The 16,420-nt window shown below is 37.6% G+C and overlaps 1 protein-coding gene and 1 pseudogene across 1 annotated transcript; both read right to left on the bottom strand.

Annotated features, from left to right (window-relative positions):
- Positions 1 to 709: 709 nt before the first annotated feature.
- On the bottom strand, positions 710 to 2,530 carry LOC132304904 (uncharacterized). The gene is made up of 3 exons (XM_059802605.1): positions 1,591 to 2,530; positions 776 to 1,466; positions 710 to 713 (listed from the first exon to the last, which is right to left on the bottom strand). The coding sequence occupies exons 1-3, from the start codon at positions 2,528 to 2,530 to the stop codon at positions 710 to 712; spliced, it is 1,635 nt and encodes a 544-aa protein (XP_059658588.1).
- A 12,444-nt stretch (positions 2,531 to 14,974) lies between these two features.
- On the bottom strand, positions 14,975 to 15,073 carry LOC132305670 (small nucleolar RNA R71; annotated as a pseudogene).
- Between the last annotated feature and the right edge of the window lie 1,347 nt (positions 15,074 to 16,420).

Raw genomic sequence — 16,420 nt, 5'->3', positions numbered from 1 at the left:
CTCCCTTTGTTGGTAACCGTGAACTAGAACTAGATTTTGATCTAGTAGACCATTGCAGCCTGCTTGCCTCTCCAATACCAGCAAAATTAGCAACATCACCCCATGTCAGGGAATCATCTTCATAGACTAAATCATGTTCTACATCAGAATCATCCATCCTCCCCGTCAACCACTCGTTGCTCTCATCAATGTCATCGAGTAAAATGGGATCAAGAGTGTCACACATATTATATCGACGCCTCAATGCTCTATTATATTTGATGAACACTAAATCATTCAACGTTGTTTGAGCGAGCCTATTTCTTTTCTTGTTATGAAGCTGCAATAAATTTAACTTTAACTAGTAAGTATAAAAAAATAAAATTTTAATTTTCAACAATTAAATTACAAACCTAGTTAGTAAATAGTATATACTTACATGCTCAAACACGCTCCAATTTCGTTCACAAGCAGAAGAGCTGCAAGTAAGGCTTAAAATCTTTATAGCAAACTTTTGGAGAAGTTTTGTTGACTTGCCATAAGCTTCCCACCAATTAGCTATTAAAAAAAAATTAATAATGATGTTTAGCAACTTTAGCTTCATCTTTCTATCGACTCTATTGTCAAAATAATTTTAACACTTAGCTATACTAACTTAATATACTTTACCACTTTACCTGGTCCTCGTGTACTTCTTTGTCTAATAGCAAAAGGATTACCAAAGAGGCCCTCAGCTTTAGAATATAAGGACAGCTCCTCAGTAATTTTGTCTTGGTCTTTGACATCCGGGACTAACCTTGCAATGCATGCATACAAACCCTTTGCAATCTCTTCATCTTCTTCAATTTTCGAATTTGAATAAAAGTATTCTGGGTTCAAATAATAACCTGCTGCATGCAAAGGGCGATGAAGTTGAACATTCCACCTCTTATCAATTATTTCAAAAATATCTAAGTATTTATCTTCTACTCCCCCAAATGATTTTGCAATGGCTTCTTTAGCCCTATCCATAGCCGCATAAATGTATCCCATGGGAGGCATTCTCTCGCCATCAACTAATCTCAAAACCGGAATAAGAGGACCGGAAACCTTAAGGCTAAAGACAATGTTGTTCCAAAAGGAAGGCATCAAAACATAAGAAGCAACTCTTTTACCGGCTTCCTCTTTCGCCCATTTACTACGATTCCATTCTTCTGAAGTAAACATCTTTCTCAAGTTATTCTTTTGCTTGTGAATACTTGATAATGTGATGAAACATGTAGCAAATCGAGTCTTAGCAGGCCTAAGCAACTCCTTTTTGTGAGTAAAGTTCCTCATAATGTTCAACAACTTTGGTTGCATATAAATATAACTATTCAACTCCACTGCCCTCTGCATTGTTCTAGAGATGGACGGTATTTTCCCAATGTCTTCCAACATCAAGTCTAAGCAATGAGCAGCACATGGGGTCCAATACAAATGTGGGTGTTCTTTCTCTAACATCCTCCCTATTTGAAACCAAACGGAAAAAAGAAAAATGATATAAAGAGAATGATTAAATCAAAATTGATTTAAATTATATATTTGTAAAGAATGTAAACTCTAAAAGTTATAAACATTGAACATTCTTACCGGCATACTTATTGCTTGACTCACTATCTGTGACGACTTGGACGACATTTGCTACTCCAATGCGGTTCACAAATTTATTAAGTAAGTCAAACATCTTGTCACCATCCTTTGAAAAAGAAGATGTATCTATCGACTCAATAAACATGGTTCCCCTTGGACTATTTACTAGGAAATTAAGCAATGTTCTCCCTCTCTTGTCTGTCCACCCATTTGCCATTAATGAGCATCCAAATTTTGACCACTCCTCCCTATGGTCATTCATCAAAGCATTGGTAATATCCAATTCCTTCCTAAGCAAAGGAACTCTCACCTCATGATAACTAGGTGGTTTCATGCCAGGACCATATTGTCCAATTGCTTCAACAACCTCGGCAAAGCTATCATACTTAACAGCATTGAATGCAATTCCTGCATCATACATCCACCTTGCAAAAGCAGCACACGCTCTTCCTCTCAACTCTTTCTTGCATGCATCATCAATGGCTGTTTGTTTTCCCCCCTCCTTTCTTTTTTGTACCACAATTTCCGGTCTGGGAGTGAAATATAAATCAATCGGTCCCTTTTGCTTTTGCATCTTTGAGGAATTGACACTAGCACTGCCTGCACTAGCTACCCTTTTTCCCCGATTGCTAACTTCCATGACATCATCCTCATCCTCTCCATCAATGAAATTAATCTCATCACTAGGTAACAAATTCATTTGTTCTTTTTCTTCCTTTTTCTTACTCATGTACTCTTTGATTTCTTCTCTAACACTAGATGGGCATCTTGTGCATGCACTCACATTTCTATATCCTCCAGCTAAGTGTTGCTTAGCCCGATAAATACCTCCTTTTGTAACTTTTGCACAGAAGTTACAAGTGACGGCATTTGTATCTTTCGGATTCTCCAAATGTGAGTAATTCCATGCCGGATCCTTTCTTGAACCTTCACTAGGCATCTTTTAAAGTTCAAACTACAATCAAGTTCAATAGAAATTATGTAAGCTGCAAATCAATCTAATTTTCTATAACTATAAGCACCATGATTCATTCTATAACTATAACAACTAAACATACTTTCAATAATAGAACCTAATTATATTATATGAAAATAATATAACAGTAAACAGTTGCTATTTACAATTTGCGATTGTCTTTTATAATTTAGACTTTAGAGTACACTTCACTAATTATTTCATTTTAACATGTTAGAATGATTCAATGGAACAAATACAGGCATACAATTTGGCTGCAATTGTGATTAAGCAAAGTAACTGCAGAATGCCAGAATGTGTTGGCTCAAATTGGGAAATAGATCCGTCACAGACTCACAGTCACTCTCTACGTGGAGAGAGCTGATAGATCGGTTTGGAGCTAATTTTTATGGATTCAGTATTTCAGTGTTAAGTAACTTAAGTTTGATGTTAATAAATTTGACTTCAATTTGGTGTTAGTTGTTAACTGGACAACTTCTTCTCTCTATCAGTCTATCTCTCTGTATTTGGTATTTTGGTGTTATGTAAATTCTGTATATATTAGAAGCTTTGTATTCCTCTGCAAAATTTACAAGAAAATCAATTAAATACCTTCTGATTTCAATAAATTTTTTTTTTTTGGGTAACCCGTAACCAAGAAAAAGAATTACATTCTATCTGTCACATACAGGCTACAACAATCCAAAAAAAAATAAAATAGCAAGTTTAGTAACTGTTATTTTAAGATTAAAATAGCAACATAATAAATTTGTCACAGTCCAGAGTCTCCACTCTCCTCTCCCCGGCCCCTTCATCAATTCCATCCATATATAACAATTTCTTTTCATAAAAAAAAAAAAAAAAACATGTGATCTTAATTGGTCATCAATTCCTAAATAAAAGAAAACTTAATATATGAATTAATCTATAAAAATGAGGAGAGCATCAAAAAGTAAAAAGTTTCTTTGAACAGAGTCCAGACTCAAGAAAAAAAATAAAATAAAAAAATAGAGAAAAAAAAGAAGAATAATAATAAAAAAAAACTGCCAAACTTGACTCGACAGTCGGCCGAGAGAAGAAAAGAAGAAGAAAAGAAAAAAAAAAAAAAAAAAAAAAAAAACTCAGACAGATCACAGATCCGAGAAGAGAAGGAGAGAAGAAGAAGAGAAGGAAGAGGAGAGAAGAAGAAGAAGAGAGAGAAGGAGAAGTTGGAGAACGTACCGGCAGAGTCGCCGACTGCGTAGATCCGGCAGATCCGGCAGATCCGACACAGATGAAAGATCCGAGAGGAGTGAGGACCGAGACCGAGAGTAACTGTTGTCCAAGTCGTCGCCTCTGTGACCTCTGTCTCCGACTCTTCTTTGTTTTGGTGTTTGTTCTCCTTTTGTTTTTTTAATGTGGTAACAATGTGTTACAAAAGTAATAAAATAGAAACAATAAAATAATAAAACAAATCAATAAAGTCAAATAGTCAATAAACAAACAAAAGTTACAAAAGAAAATAGTTAAAATATTACAACTTCCATCAGGCGCGCCTTTATATCGCCTTTAGCCTTGCGCCTGTAGAGAAAAGGTGCTCGCCTTCTGCAACCCATGCGCCTTAAGGTTCTAGAGGCGCTGAGATGGCGCCTGGAGGCGCCTTGCGCCTCAGGCGCGCGCCTCCGGCGCCTTTGACAACTATGGGTTGATTAAATTTTGCTTTTTGTGCTTCCATTAGTTTAATCATGACCCCTTGTATCTAGGTTTCATTAATGTACTTAATGAACATGCACAGTTGTCTTGGAATGATTTAATTACTCATATGTTGCTTAGAAAGTAATTGAATTATGTATCTTATACTTATGGTATATTTACTTCAATGAACTCCATGTGCTATATATCTTAGATGTTGTCTATATAGTGCATACTATGATTTCTTGTCATCTCACATGCCATGATAGTTGATGAACTAGGGGCATGACTTGCGTGTTCCAAAATCTTGGTTGTGCATGAAACGTGGTTAATGTATTTATTGTATTTCATACAATCTTGACTTGCACAACTTGTTAATTTTGGAACTTGGGATATCAATCAAGAATAGGGGAAGGTACCCTTGGGTTGATAATCCCTAAAGTGATCCCAAGAATAGGAGAAGGTACCCTTGGGTTGATAATCCCTAAAGTGATCCCAAGAGTACGGTTTTAATCTGGGCGATATCCAAGTTTCCACATTGTTTGATTTCACTCTTTAAATTTCAAGTTGCTATTCTTTGAAGATTTAAACTTTTCGTGTATGTGAAATGCTCCAATCATGCCAATTGCATTTATAATGTAATTCTTGCTAACTTATATCCGAATATACTTCTTGTCGTGTTAAATAGTATGTTCCAATCATGTAAAGTGCCTTGACAATGTGAACTTGTATTCTAGTAACTCCTTGTCGTGTTGTATGGATTATTCCAAACTTTGCCTAATTGCATTGATAATGTAATTCTTGTTAACTTGTATTCAAGCATCCTTCTTGTCATATTCTTTGAATTATCCAAATCTTGATTCATTTTATACGTGTTTAAGTATCATGATTCTTGTTGATCATTACTCTAGGGTAGCTTAGGATGCTCCCTGAGTCTCATTGTGACATAGATGTTAGGTGGCATGAGCCCCTCTGACATGTTTTACCATAAGGTGATAAAATTGTAAAATACTAGGTTAATGCATGCTCATCTCCTACGAGTAGCTTTATGTTGCTCACCCCTACATTACTGGGGCATATTTCAGGTACAGGACTCAAGACTTGAAGGCTTCATTGCCTTGGATGATTTGTAGCTTCTCATGACAGAACTTGTATTCTTTGATTCTATGTATGTAAAGTGTGCATAAGTACACTCTTTTCATTATATTCAACATGTATAAGATGAGACCGGTGGCCAATAACATATATTATGTATTCTATACACTTTACTTTCAAAGTTATTATGAAAACATTGAAAATTCACAAGTCTTTTCTTCATAACTTTTGCATTGGGAATGGGAATTCCACTCTCTCTTTTTCATAGGGATTCTATAATCATGCATGAGGTGTGGCCAAGGGCCAAACACCATTTAGTGTTCATTTTTGCATTTTAGTTCACATATTGCATTTTGGGCTAAAATAGTAGAATCCGAGCCTTTAAGGGTTTATTTTCAAATCGAGTGGTGCAAAGTGTGTTCCTGCACCTCCACTAGGTCTCATTTATCTTGTATGAAGTGTGGCCAAGGGCCAAATGGTCATTTAAAATAATTTCCTAATTTTGGTTTCCAAATTTTCCATTTCAAGTTCATTTTCGCCTTTTTGGCCGTTGGGGGGTCGGATTTTGACTCGGCCATTTTCGGGAGCCGCGGACCATTCTCGCACGATCAAAATCACCATTTACGTCTGCGTGCATGATTGTTTCCGGGAAAAACCTCTTCCTTGGCAATTTGAGCCTCCGAGGGATTCATTATGCATTTTTTTTTGCATAATCTAGTTTAGGGGCACTTTGGGGTTTTCCTTCGGGAAATAAATTCCGGTCTCCTCATGGTCACTTAGAAAACGTGATTTTAGGGGGGGTTTATTTTTTGTGTTTTTCCAGAAAATGTCGTCTTGGTGCCGGAAATCGATCGAAAAGTTCAGCTTTATGTTTTCTTTTTTGCAGCTTTTTGGACCTCCATGACCAGATTTCATGGAGGGGCATTTTGGGCATTCTACATTGCATTTTTTTTTAATTCTCTCACAAGTCACGTAGAAAATTCAATTTTGAGAGGGGTTTCTTCGTTGTGTTTTTCCAGAAAAATTCATCTTCTAGCCCGTTTTTGCTCTCAGTTGCAGACAGTCACTGTAGCAACTTTTAACCCTCTTGTTCAATTCTGATCTAGGGGCATTTTGGGGATTTCACAGTGAGTTTTTTTCGATTCTGTTCGCGATCTCGGGTAGAAAACTCGATTTTAAGGGGGGTTTCTTCTTCGTGTTTTTCCAGAAAAATTCATTTCGGCCTCCGTTTCAAGCCTCAGTTCTGGAACCTCACTTTTTTTTTCTTGTTGTTAGCTGGTGCATGCCATTAGGCACCGGCATGGGCGCCGGTGGGCTCATGCATGGGTGCCGTGTGCGCCATGGCCTTCGTCGGGCCGCCGCGATGTCTCAACTTCAAACCCTCGTTTCTCCCTCGTCCAGACTCCAAATCGAGTGAATTTTTTTTTTAACTTGACTAATTTTTTGCTGTCTTTCCAACAGTGTGCTCGGTTGCACCCGAATCTTCCTGGATAATTACCAATTTACCCCTTTAGCCTTAAATGCTCGTTTTTCTTCGTCAGGCCATTTCTCCTTCGTCCGGACTCCGAATCATGCGATTCTTGAGTCCATCCTGATTATTTTTTTGTTGTCTTTCCAGCGGTGTGCTCAGTGGCACCTGAATCCACATTTTTTAGAAATGACTATTTTGCCCCTGGGGGCTTATTTGTCATGTTTTTGATCTTTTGCTCCCGCATCAGTTCTCATTGAGTTCTACGACCTCATGGAAGGTCACTTTGACTTCTTAGAGTCTTGTTTTCTGTTTTTGCTTCCTCGTATCGGATCCGTTATCGGGTCAATCTTCGGTTCATCACAGGACACGCTGGCCTAAAAACCAGGGTCGTCACAATCATAGAAAATCTATATTAAGTGCCATTGAGCAATATCATGGTGTTGACACTTTCTTAGAAGATCATTGTATCTTTCCCAAGTATCATGAAACTGTTCTCCCGGGATTTGGGAAAATGCCATGATTTCTCTTCTCATTTGTGTGGTTTTACCCACAGTGTAGTATTTTTTCAAGAACTCCTCTTATAACATGTCCCATGTAGATATGGAATTTGGAAGAAGGGAATGCAACCAGGTTCTTGTTTTATCCTTAAGAGAGAATTGGAAAAGATGCATTCTGAATGAATTGTTGGATAGAATATTCAACTTGGTAATTGAACACAATTCCAAAAACACATCCAAGTGCTTATAAGGATCCTCTATTGCATACTCATGGAAAGTAGGAAGCATTTGGATCATAGCAGGCTTGATCTCAAAATGGGTTACATCAGCATCTGGAAAAACAAAGCACGAAGGGGAAGTGTATGTGGTAGGAATGAAATGGTCCCTCAATTATTGTTGTGGAGGAATAGGTGGACCCTATTCTCCATTACCATTATTACCCGGTGCATTACGTTGTTCAGCCATGTTTTCAGAGGAACTATCTATACAATTCAAATGCTTTTTAAGCTTTCTTAACTGACTCAAAGTTCTCTCTATTTCAGGATCATGCACTAAAGGATTTGACTGAGTTTGACAAGTTAACATGCACTGGTTCCACTAATCCTAATAGTAGTAAAAAGAAAAATATTCCAAGAAACAGAAAAACAATAAGAACTCACAAAAGGTTTAATAAACCGAAGCTTTTCTCCCTTAAGTGTCTTTATCCTCACTGCTAATTTGTACCTGAAAAGAAAAAGAATTAGGCCAGATATCATAAAGTCCGAAGACTGCTAAACTAAAATAACTAATTAAAAGCTAAAACAAACACTAATCTCCCTAGCAACGGCACCAAAAATTGATGTTGTTTTTCTCTCGCAATCGGACGATATCGTGTTGGATAGCTCTATGCACAGAGGATGTCGAACCCACAGGGAGAAGAAATTTATATTTCAATTTTTAACTTTGTTCTATGGTTTATAAGTAACTTGGTTGGAAAGTTTGTTGGTTGTCACAATTTAACAAACTAAAATTATAATAAAATAATTAACTAGAATAAATTAAACTAATTTAAATGATCAGAGAGGGAAACCTTAGGGCTTTGACTTCACCATAATCGTTATACTATGGTCAATTGAATCAACTCTGGGACTTTAATCAATTCTGTTTTCAAATGAACCGAACTCAATAACATTCGTTCAATTCAGAGTTTAAAGAAAGATGTTTTACCAAATTCAATTAACTATAACCTATCTGTGGTTTGTATGGGCTGTCCACCTACCTAGTCTACCTACTTTAACTACTTTGCAAATAAGCCATCTTTCTTAAGCATAGACTATGAAAACATTCTTTGGTAAAAAACATTAAAATACCATTATATGACCTCTATTCTCATGTCCGGCAGGGCTCCGCCAGATACCGTACAACAAGGTAGGTTGAGAATAAAACATAAACTATTATATCTAAGACAAGGGAATAACAATTTATATTCTACTAAAGCATGAAAAACCACTTAAGTTGTCTCAAGTGCTCATAATCATATAATCAAGAAAACATCATATATTAAAATAAATTCCAGAGTCAAAACAATCAAACTATAGTATCAGATTGGGTTACATCAGTGCCCTAAGAAAGGACTTAGCTACTCATGACAAGGTTCGATATCATCTGTGCTGAGTTCATCTCTATTGTCACTTACGGCACCTCTCTTCTCAGGATCTTCACTTTCAAGATTGTAAGAACCCTAAAAGCCATCACACCTTCAGCTTTCTGAATAACACCGTAAAAAAGATTGAAATTTCAGACCTCCTCTATCAAGGCTTACACCTTTTTTTATAGAAGAAAATAAGTATTGGTGGGCTTTTAGGTCTTCTGGCCCATCTGGGAAGATATACGGCTGATAAAAAGAGTAATCCCGTAACTTTAATCTGATATGTCATGGAATGCTCGAGCTTCAGGAACAGATGCTCGAGCCTTAAGATTCAGGCTCAAGCTTTAGGAACAATGCTCGAGCATTTCTGGATGGATGCTCGAGCTTCAATAAATGATGCTCGATCTTCACTTTGACACTTAGCCAATTTTTTTCAACTATTTTCTGAAGGCCAATTTTTTTCAACTATTTTCTGAAGCGTCTTTTTCTTCAACACTTAGAATATTTTTGGGGTTGAACTCTTTTAACATTGCTCGATCCAAGCTTTATAAGCTCGAGCATTAGGTACCATGCTCAAGCATTTGGGACTTAAGGCTCGAGCATCAATGGATGATGCTCGATCTTAAAGATAAGGCACGAGACCTGGGAGCATTGTCTTTCAATTAAAATCATCTCTTTAATTTTCGACGCCTCATGCTCGAGCTTGAGGGTCAAGGCTCGAGCGTCAAGGTATAAGGCTCGAGCACCATGTGTAAAGGCTCAAGTATCAAGGTACAAAGCTCGAGCATTTAGGCCTTGTTGATTTTACTTCTCTTCTTTGTTGTGATGCTCGAGCCTCAATACTTAGGCTCGAGCTTTAAGGCTTTAATTGCTTCAAACTTCACCATTTAAGCTCTCGGCTTGCTCTGAATGACCGGCAACAACTCTGTAAGCTTCGATATCATCATAAAGTCTCGGTTTTAACCATTTTTCTGGGAAAGTACCTACAAACACACATTAAACATAAATTAGTCTAACTATGGATAGATGTATCATTTTAAGCATTAACATATACGTAGTTAGGGGCTCGAATATGCATGTATTCAACGCTCATCACCGTCCATGGTACTAACCTGTTGCTGAAGAGTGTCAAGCTGAGTGCTGAGAGAGTCGTACTCTGCTCTAGTCACATCAGGTAGCTGTGGGCCAATGGGTGCAAGGTCACCATGCTCAGCCTCCTTACGGTGCACCTTGTGCCCCTTGTTCTTTAGCATCTTCGTAACCAAATAGGGAAAGCGGAACGACCATGTCATGGTATTATTCAATTGACTAACAATGATCACGATAGAGCTTTAGAATCTGGTCCTAAATAAGTTGCGGGACACAAAAGCAATAACCTCTTTCCGCTACATAGAGGGTATTCAGAAAAGCATCCTTTCTTTCAGAATGTTTAGCAACTAGAAAAACATTCTTAGCAAGGATAGAGTCCAAAAACCAAAGCCAGTACAGAATGTAGGACTTGTTAGTGCTAGTTGTGCGACGAATTATGAAATTGTTATGACAAATTTCATGAACAATGTCCAGTAAGGTAATAGTGTCCGGGAAAACACCATAGATAGGCTCATTTTTGTCATTCAAAGTGGAAGTCAAAGGATAATTTCAAGCTCTGGCAATGTTATTGATGGTGAATGTAAAAGGCATGCCATCAATTGTTGTCCTTATCATATTTGGCTCAACGCATGAGTAAGACATGTTGGAGTAAAATTGCCGGACGATACGCGAAAGGAAAACATGAGCACAAGGCTTAAATAAAGCTTCGAGGCCATGATTTTTCAACTCCATAACCGACCAAACCATTTTCGTGTGGTCTTGGAATGCATGCTCAATAATGAATTTGGACTCAAATTCAATTGGCCAGTCAGACCAATCCGTAGTAAGAGCCTTCTTAGAATACCATTTGGAAGTACAAGGATGCTTGGAAACAATAGTAGAAGCCATTTGAGTGAAGAAATTTGGTTTAGGACTTTTGTCAAACACGTGGTGTGCAAAAATGAAAAGTAAAGAACAATTATGAATATTAGAATGAGGAAATCCAAATATTCATAAATCTGTAAGTGAAGCACAACAATCCCCTAAACAATATAGAAATTCTCCATAATATCTTACCCCAACCTCCATGAAATACCCAAGAATTGAAAGGATGGAAGAGAAAAGATACTTACCTCAATTTAGAATTCCAAACTTTGCCCTCTTTGATGGAATAATGATGATGGGTGGTGAAAAAAAAAAGAGATAACAGATATGGAAAGGGTGAAAGGCAAGATTTAGAAGGTGAGGAAGGTAGGGTGAGGAGGTGGGAAGGGTAGAGAGAAAAAATCGAAGGAAAAGAATAAAAAGTAAAGAGAAAAAGGAGCAAGTTATAGCAATGTAAATGGGCTCAGGTTCTTAGCTGGACCGTGGCGTTCGGACGCGAAAGCTGGCATCCGGACATGGGATGCCATATGGGGCGTGCAAGGAGTCATACGCGTAGCTGGTGGGCCAATTTGAACAGGGTGTCTAGACGTGGGTATTAGCATCCGGATATGGGAGTGCCCAGATGTTGGCTTTCAGACGCATGTAGTGGCGTCCAAATGTGAGAGGACTTAAAAATATGCGTCCGGACGTCTTAAACGCAGTTCGGTAAGCCCAAAGCACGTCGTTTAGTTATAATGACCAATCTTTACGGTCCGGCCTAACCGTCTTTTCAAGGATATTTTTGATTTCCTGATTTGAGACTTCCACATGACCACTCAATTGAGGATGGTAAGGCATGGCAATCTTGTGAGTGACAAAGTACTTAAGGAGGACAAATCGAAGATAACAATTACAGAAATGAGATCATCCGTCACTTAAAAGTGCTCTATGTGTACCAAACCGACTGAATATATTAGTTTGAATGAACTTGACCACTGCATTGTGGTCATTAGTTATGGTTGCCTCAGCCTCTATCCATTTAGGTATAGAATCCATCGCTAAGAGAATGTTTATGAACGCTAAAAAGTGCGTATTTAAACCCCTTCAGCTTAGGTATTCTAGAACCTTTATCTATCTTATTTTACCGTTTTGTATTGATTTCGTGTTATTTCCATTTTCAGGTACTTATCCCTAAAATAAGCTAACTCAGCCAAATAAGAGCATAATTGAAGCAATTCTGGGATGAATCAAATAAAGGAGCAAAGTAGAGCAAAAGAAAGCAAAAAGTGGAATTTCAGCAACTTCGATCGATCTTAAGAAAAGTTTGATCGATCTAACTTTTATCGATCTCAGCACTTCAAGATGGATCTGAGCCATGTTTGTCCCTGTTCAATGATCTCAAAAGTTCGATCGATCCAACTTCCTTCTCCGATTGTTCAAACATTCTTGTCCTTATCCAAATGATTGATCTTATCCAGTTATACCACCCTACCAACCACTTTTATCCTTTTCCCAAAAATATCTTCAAAATATCTTAGATTTTTTTTTATCCAAAAAGGCACCGCCATCGTGGATCGATCCAACTTAAATTCGATAGATCTCAACCATGTTCGATCGATCCAAGTCCAAGGTTCGATCGATCGAACTTCCTCCAGTGCGAAAAAGTTAAATTTCCAGCTTACAAAAAGTTGTCCTTTATCCAATCATTGGGGAATATTTGCTGTACGACTCCAGCTCATTTTGGATGTCATTTGACCTACCTATATAAGGATAATGATTACTTTTTACATATATCATATCATATCATACCTTGTAGAACTCTTAGTGAGGAAGCAAAGAAGAGGAGGAGGCTAGAGACACCATTGGAGACTCTTCGTTAACGAAGGAGCAAATTTCTTGCACGGAGCTTGCCCTTAAGGGTTGGAGGACATCATCCATGAGTGGCTAGATATCCTCTTGGGGCTAGAGTTAGCCCTAAGCATGCTTTCTACTTTTTGATTTATGTATTTTTGAGGGGATTTGTATTGCGATTCATGTCTTGACACTTTTATATATATATATCTTGTTTATTCAATGATTTATGTGATTTAATACTTCCAATTGATCATTTCATTCTATCCATATGTCTATGTATGCTAGAATAGATGTTCATGTGTTTATCTCTATTTTTTATGTTATTGATGCATGTCTATGTGTGTTGATGCTATAGATCTAGAGATTGTCAAGACATAGTGCTTAATGTCATGTTCTTGTGATTTATTTGATGGTTCATACTCATTTCTTGATGGATTGTACCTCTCTCTTAGTTTAATTAGCTTAATTTCATGCCATTAGCTTAGTTGTAGTGTAGTTGTTAAATGGGAGGACAATCTATGCTTGTTGTTGATGTTCCACACTTATGAAAGCAAGTAACATGTATCTCTAACCTTGTGATGTATTTGGATTGTGAGCTTAAAGAAAGGATTAATGGCTTAATTTGATATGTTGTGCTATCCACCATGTTGTTTAGACAATATATGCTTAATTTGTCATCCATGCTTGTTGAAACAACCACACACACACACTTTGTTGCAATACATGTTCTTTCCCTCATTAATCATTCATTAAAGGTGTAAAAAAGCTATGCTTAGTGGTGATCTCTAAACCCCAAAGTCTCTCTCTCTTTTATTCTCTCTATTGCATTATTGCTTACTTTAATTTAATTTGCATCTAGTTTAATTCAACAACCAACCACTATTTTAATCACTCGACCTACTAACCCTAATTTTGATTCCTCAACCTAGTGCGACCCTCAATCCCTTGGGACGATCCCTACTCACCCTAGCTATATTTTTAATGAAAGGTAGTAGTGGCAATTTCTAAATGTAAAACTTGGCAACATTGCATAAACTTCAGGTTTGGTTCGACGACACACCAAGTTTTTGGCACCGTTGCCGAGGATTGATTGATTTGCAACGTCGTATTTGTGGAATCAATTAGGAATTAGTACTCTTTTGATCGTGTCTTTACTTTGTTTTCAATTTTTGTTACTTATTGTGTTTGTTCTTAATTGACTAGGAGCATTGAGCTAGGAAGCAAGCAAAGGAGCATTCAAGCATAGGAGCTAAGCAAGCAAGGAAAAATGCTAAAAATCTAAAAAATTGCTAAGCTAAGCTATAAATTTGGAGTTGAAGTGCTAAAGGACCTTTGTGAGCTTTTCTTTACTCAAACTCTTATTTAAATCGTCGGCCCGCATTGAGGCTTGTAATTCAATTCTTAGATAAATCGTGAGCCCCCATGGAGGCAATTTACTTTTCTTGCATAGTGTTAAAGCATGGGAGTATGAGAACATTGTATGTGGAGGAAGTTTGTTAATTGTTGATTTGTTGTGAAGGTGAAGTGTTTGTTGTTATTGCTTATTGTGTTGCATTGTGCATGCATGGTCGTAGATCATTAAGACCCACTCTTGTCCCTTTAAATTTTCATCTTGAATCGATAGTTCGAAACCCTAGGGGAAGAGATAGTTCTAGTTAATCCATTTCATCAATGGAAGGACACAATGAGGACCATGTGGAAGACCTTGGTCACATAGACCAACAAGGTATCCTCTACCCCAATGTGCATCATGATAACATGCAAGTTCCATTAGGCATGCCAAGGCCATATGTTCATCCACCACAACAAGAAGGCCAAGTTCCATTGGGAATGCCAAGGCCAATCTATGCTCTACCACCTCCCATCATTTAAGGCAACCAAGGTGCCCATGTTGCACCTCCAATTGCTAATCCTCCCCTTGCTTTAAGAGATCACTATGTGCCTAATGAATATAATGCACCCATATGCATTCAATTACCACCATTTAGAGCACACCACTATGAAATCAAGCCACAAACCATTTAAATACTTCCTAATTATCATGGACTTCCAAGTTAAGAACCTTACCAGCATTTGGATGAGTTTCTTAAAGTTTGTTCCACCGTAAAATGTATGGATATGCCGGAAGAGGTCTTAAGGCTTAAAATTTTTCCATTCACCCTTAAAGATAAGGCAAAATATTGGTTTAACAATCTTAGGCCTTTTTCAATAACTTCTTGGGTGAAAATACAACAAGAGTTCTTGAAGAAGTACTATCTGGTTTCTAAGACCAATGCCATGAGAACTTCAATTAGAGAATTTTCACATGGGGATGGAGGAACATTTCATGAGGCATGGGAACGTTTTAATGAATTGCTCAGGAAGTGTCCACATCATGATATGCCCAAATGGCAATTAGTTCAATATTTCTTTGAAAGCTTATCGGACAATTACAAAGGCATGGTTGATGCTTCCATGGGTGGCTCTTACATTGATAGGCATGAGGACGATGTGTGGCGTCTTTATGAGAGCATGAGTGAAAATTCTTTGCATCGTACTTTATCTTCAAAGAATGGTAGAAATTCTAGTGGAGAATGTTGGCTTACATCAAGTTGACCACTCCAATGAAATTGCCGCCGAAATGAAATCATTATCTCAAAGGTTTGATCAATTTTTGATCAACCAAAACTCGGCGAATCAAGTATCTTCCTTCCCTAACCATTCTCATCATGCATCTAATGAGACATGTATGACTTGTTCAAGTGTTTTACATTCTACTTCCAATTGTCCCCATGGACAAGTGCAAAGTGAGCATCATGAACAAACAAATGCTGTTTTTACTAATCAAGGGAACAATCCTTATGGAAATCATTACAATCCTAGTTGGAGGAATCATCCGAATTTCTCTTGGAAAAACCAAGGGGATGGCTCAAACCCTTCCCAAGGCGGTTTTCAAGGAAAGTACATTCCACCTCTACTACAAAGCTAAGGTTCCCAAGGTTTTAGATCATCATATCAATCACAAGGAAACCAATTTTCAAATTCTCATTTTCCTAATCAACCATCATATTCCCAAGGAAATGTTAGAAGTCCCGCTTTTGAAGAGAAAGTTTTGACCGCTTTAGGCACTTTAGAGGCAAACACACAATTGCTTCATTCTCACTCTCAATCCATTGCTAAGCTAGAAACCCAAGTAGGGAAAATAGCTAGTACTTTGAATGCAAGAGAGAAGGAAAAAATGCCTTTGAATGCCCCCACAAAAGCAATAATGTGTTGTGGGTACTCATTCCTCATCAGAAGGTCACATAATAGAGCATGTCAATGTGGTGACTACCTTGAGAAGTGGAAGGATTGTGGACAACCAAGTGGGTGTGTCCAATGAAGAGAGTGAACCAGTGCAACCACAAGTTGACACCCGTCCCGTTTCATATCATATTCCTCCTTCATTGCATGTGTATGACCATATAAATGAGAATGTGTTAAAAAGTGATTTGAAAAGTGATTTTGAAAAGAAAGATGTGCAAAATGATTTGAAAACTTCTTGTGTTGAAGAGACTTCAAAGAAAAATTTTGAAAAGGTTTTTGAACCAAAAGCTCCATTTCCGGATGCCTTAAAAGGATCCATTTCAAATGACAAGCAAAATGTGACAACCCTGGTTTTTAGGCCAGCGTGTCCTGTGATGAATCGAAGATTGACCCGATAACGGATCCGATATGCAGAAGCAAAAATAGAAAACACGACTCTAAGA

The sequence above is a fragment of the Cornus florida genome, unplaced genomic scaffold, assembly GCF_030987335.1.
Source record: "Cornus florida cultivar Cherokee Brave unplaced genomic scaffold, ASM3098733v1 CherokeeBrave_3.0.0_Hap2_Chr04, whole genome shotgun sequence".
Taxonomy (NCBI): Eukaryota; Viridiplantae; Streptophyta; class Magnoliopsida; order Cornales; family Cornaceae; genus Cornus; species Cornus florida.
Note: the sequence above shows the minus strand (reverse complement) of the source record. Positions and strands in the feature narration are given on the sequence as shown.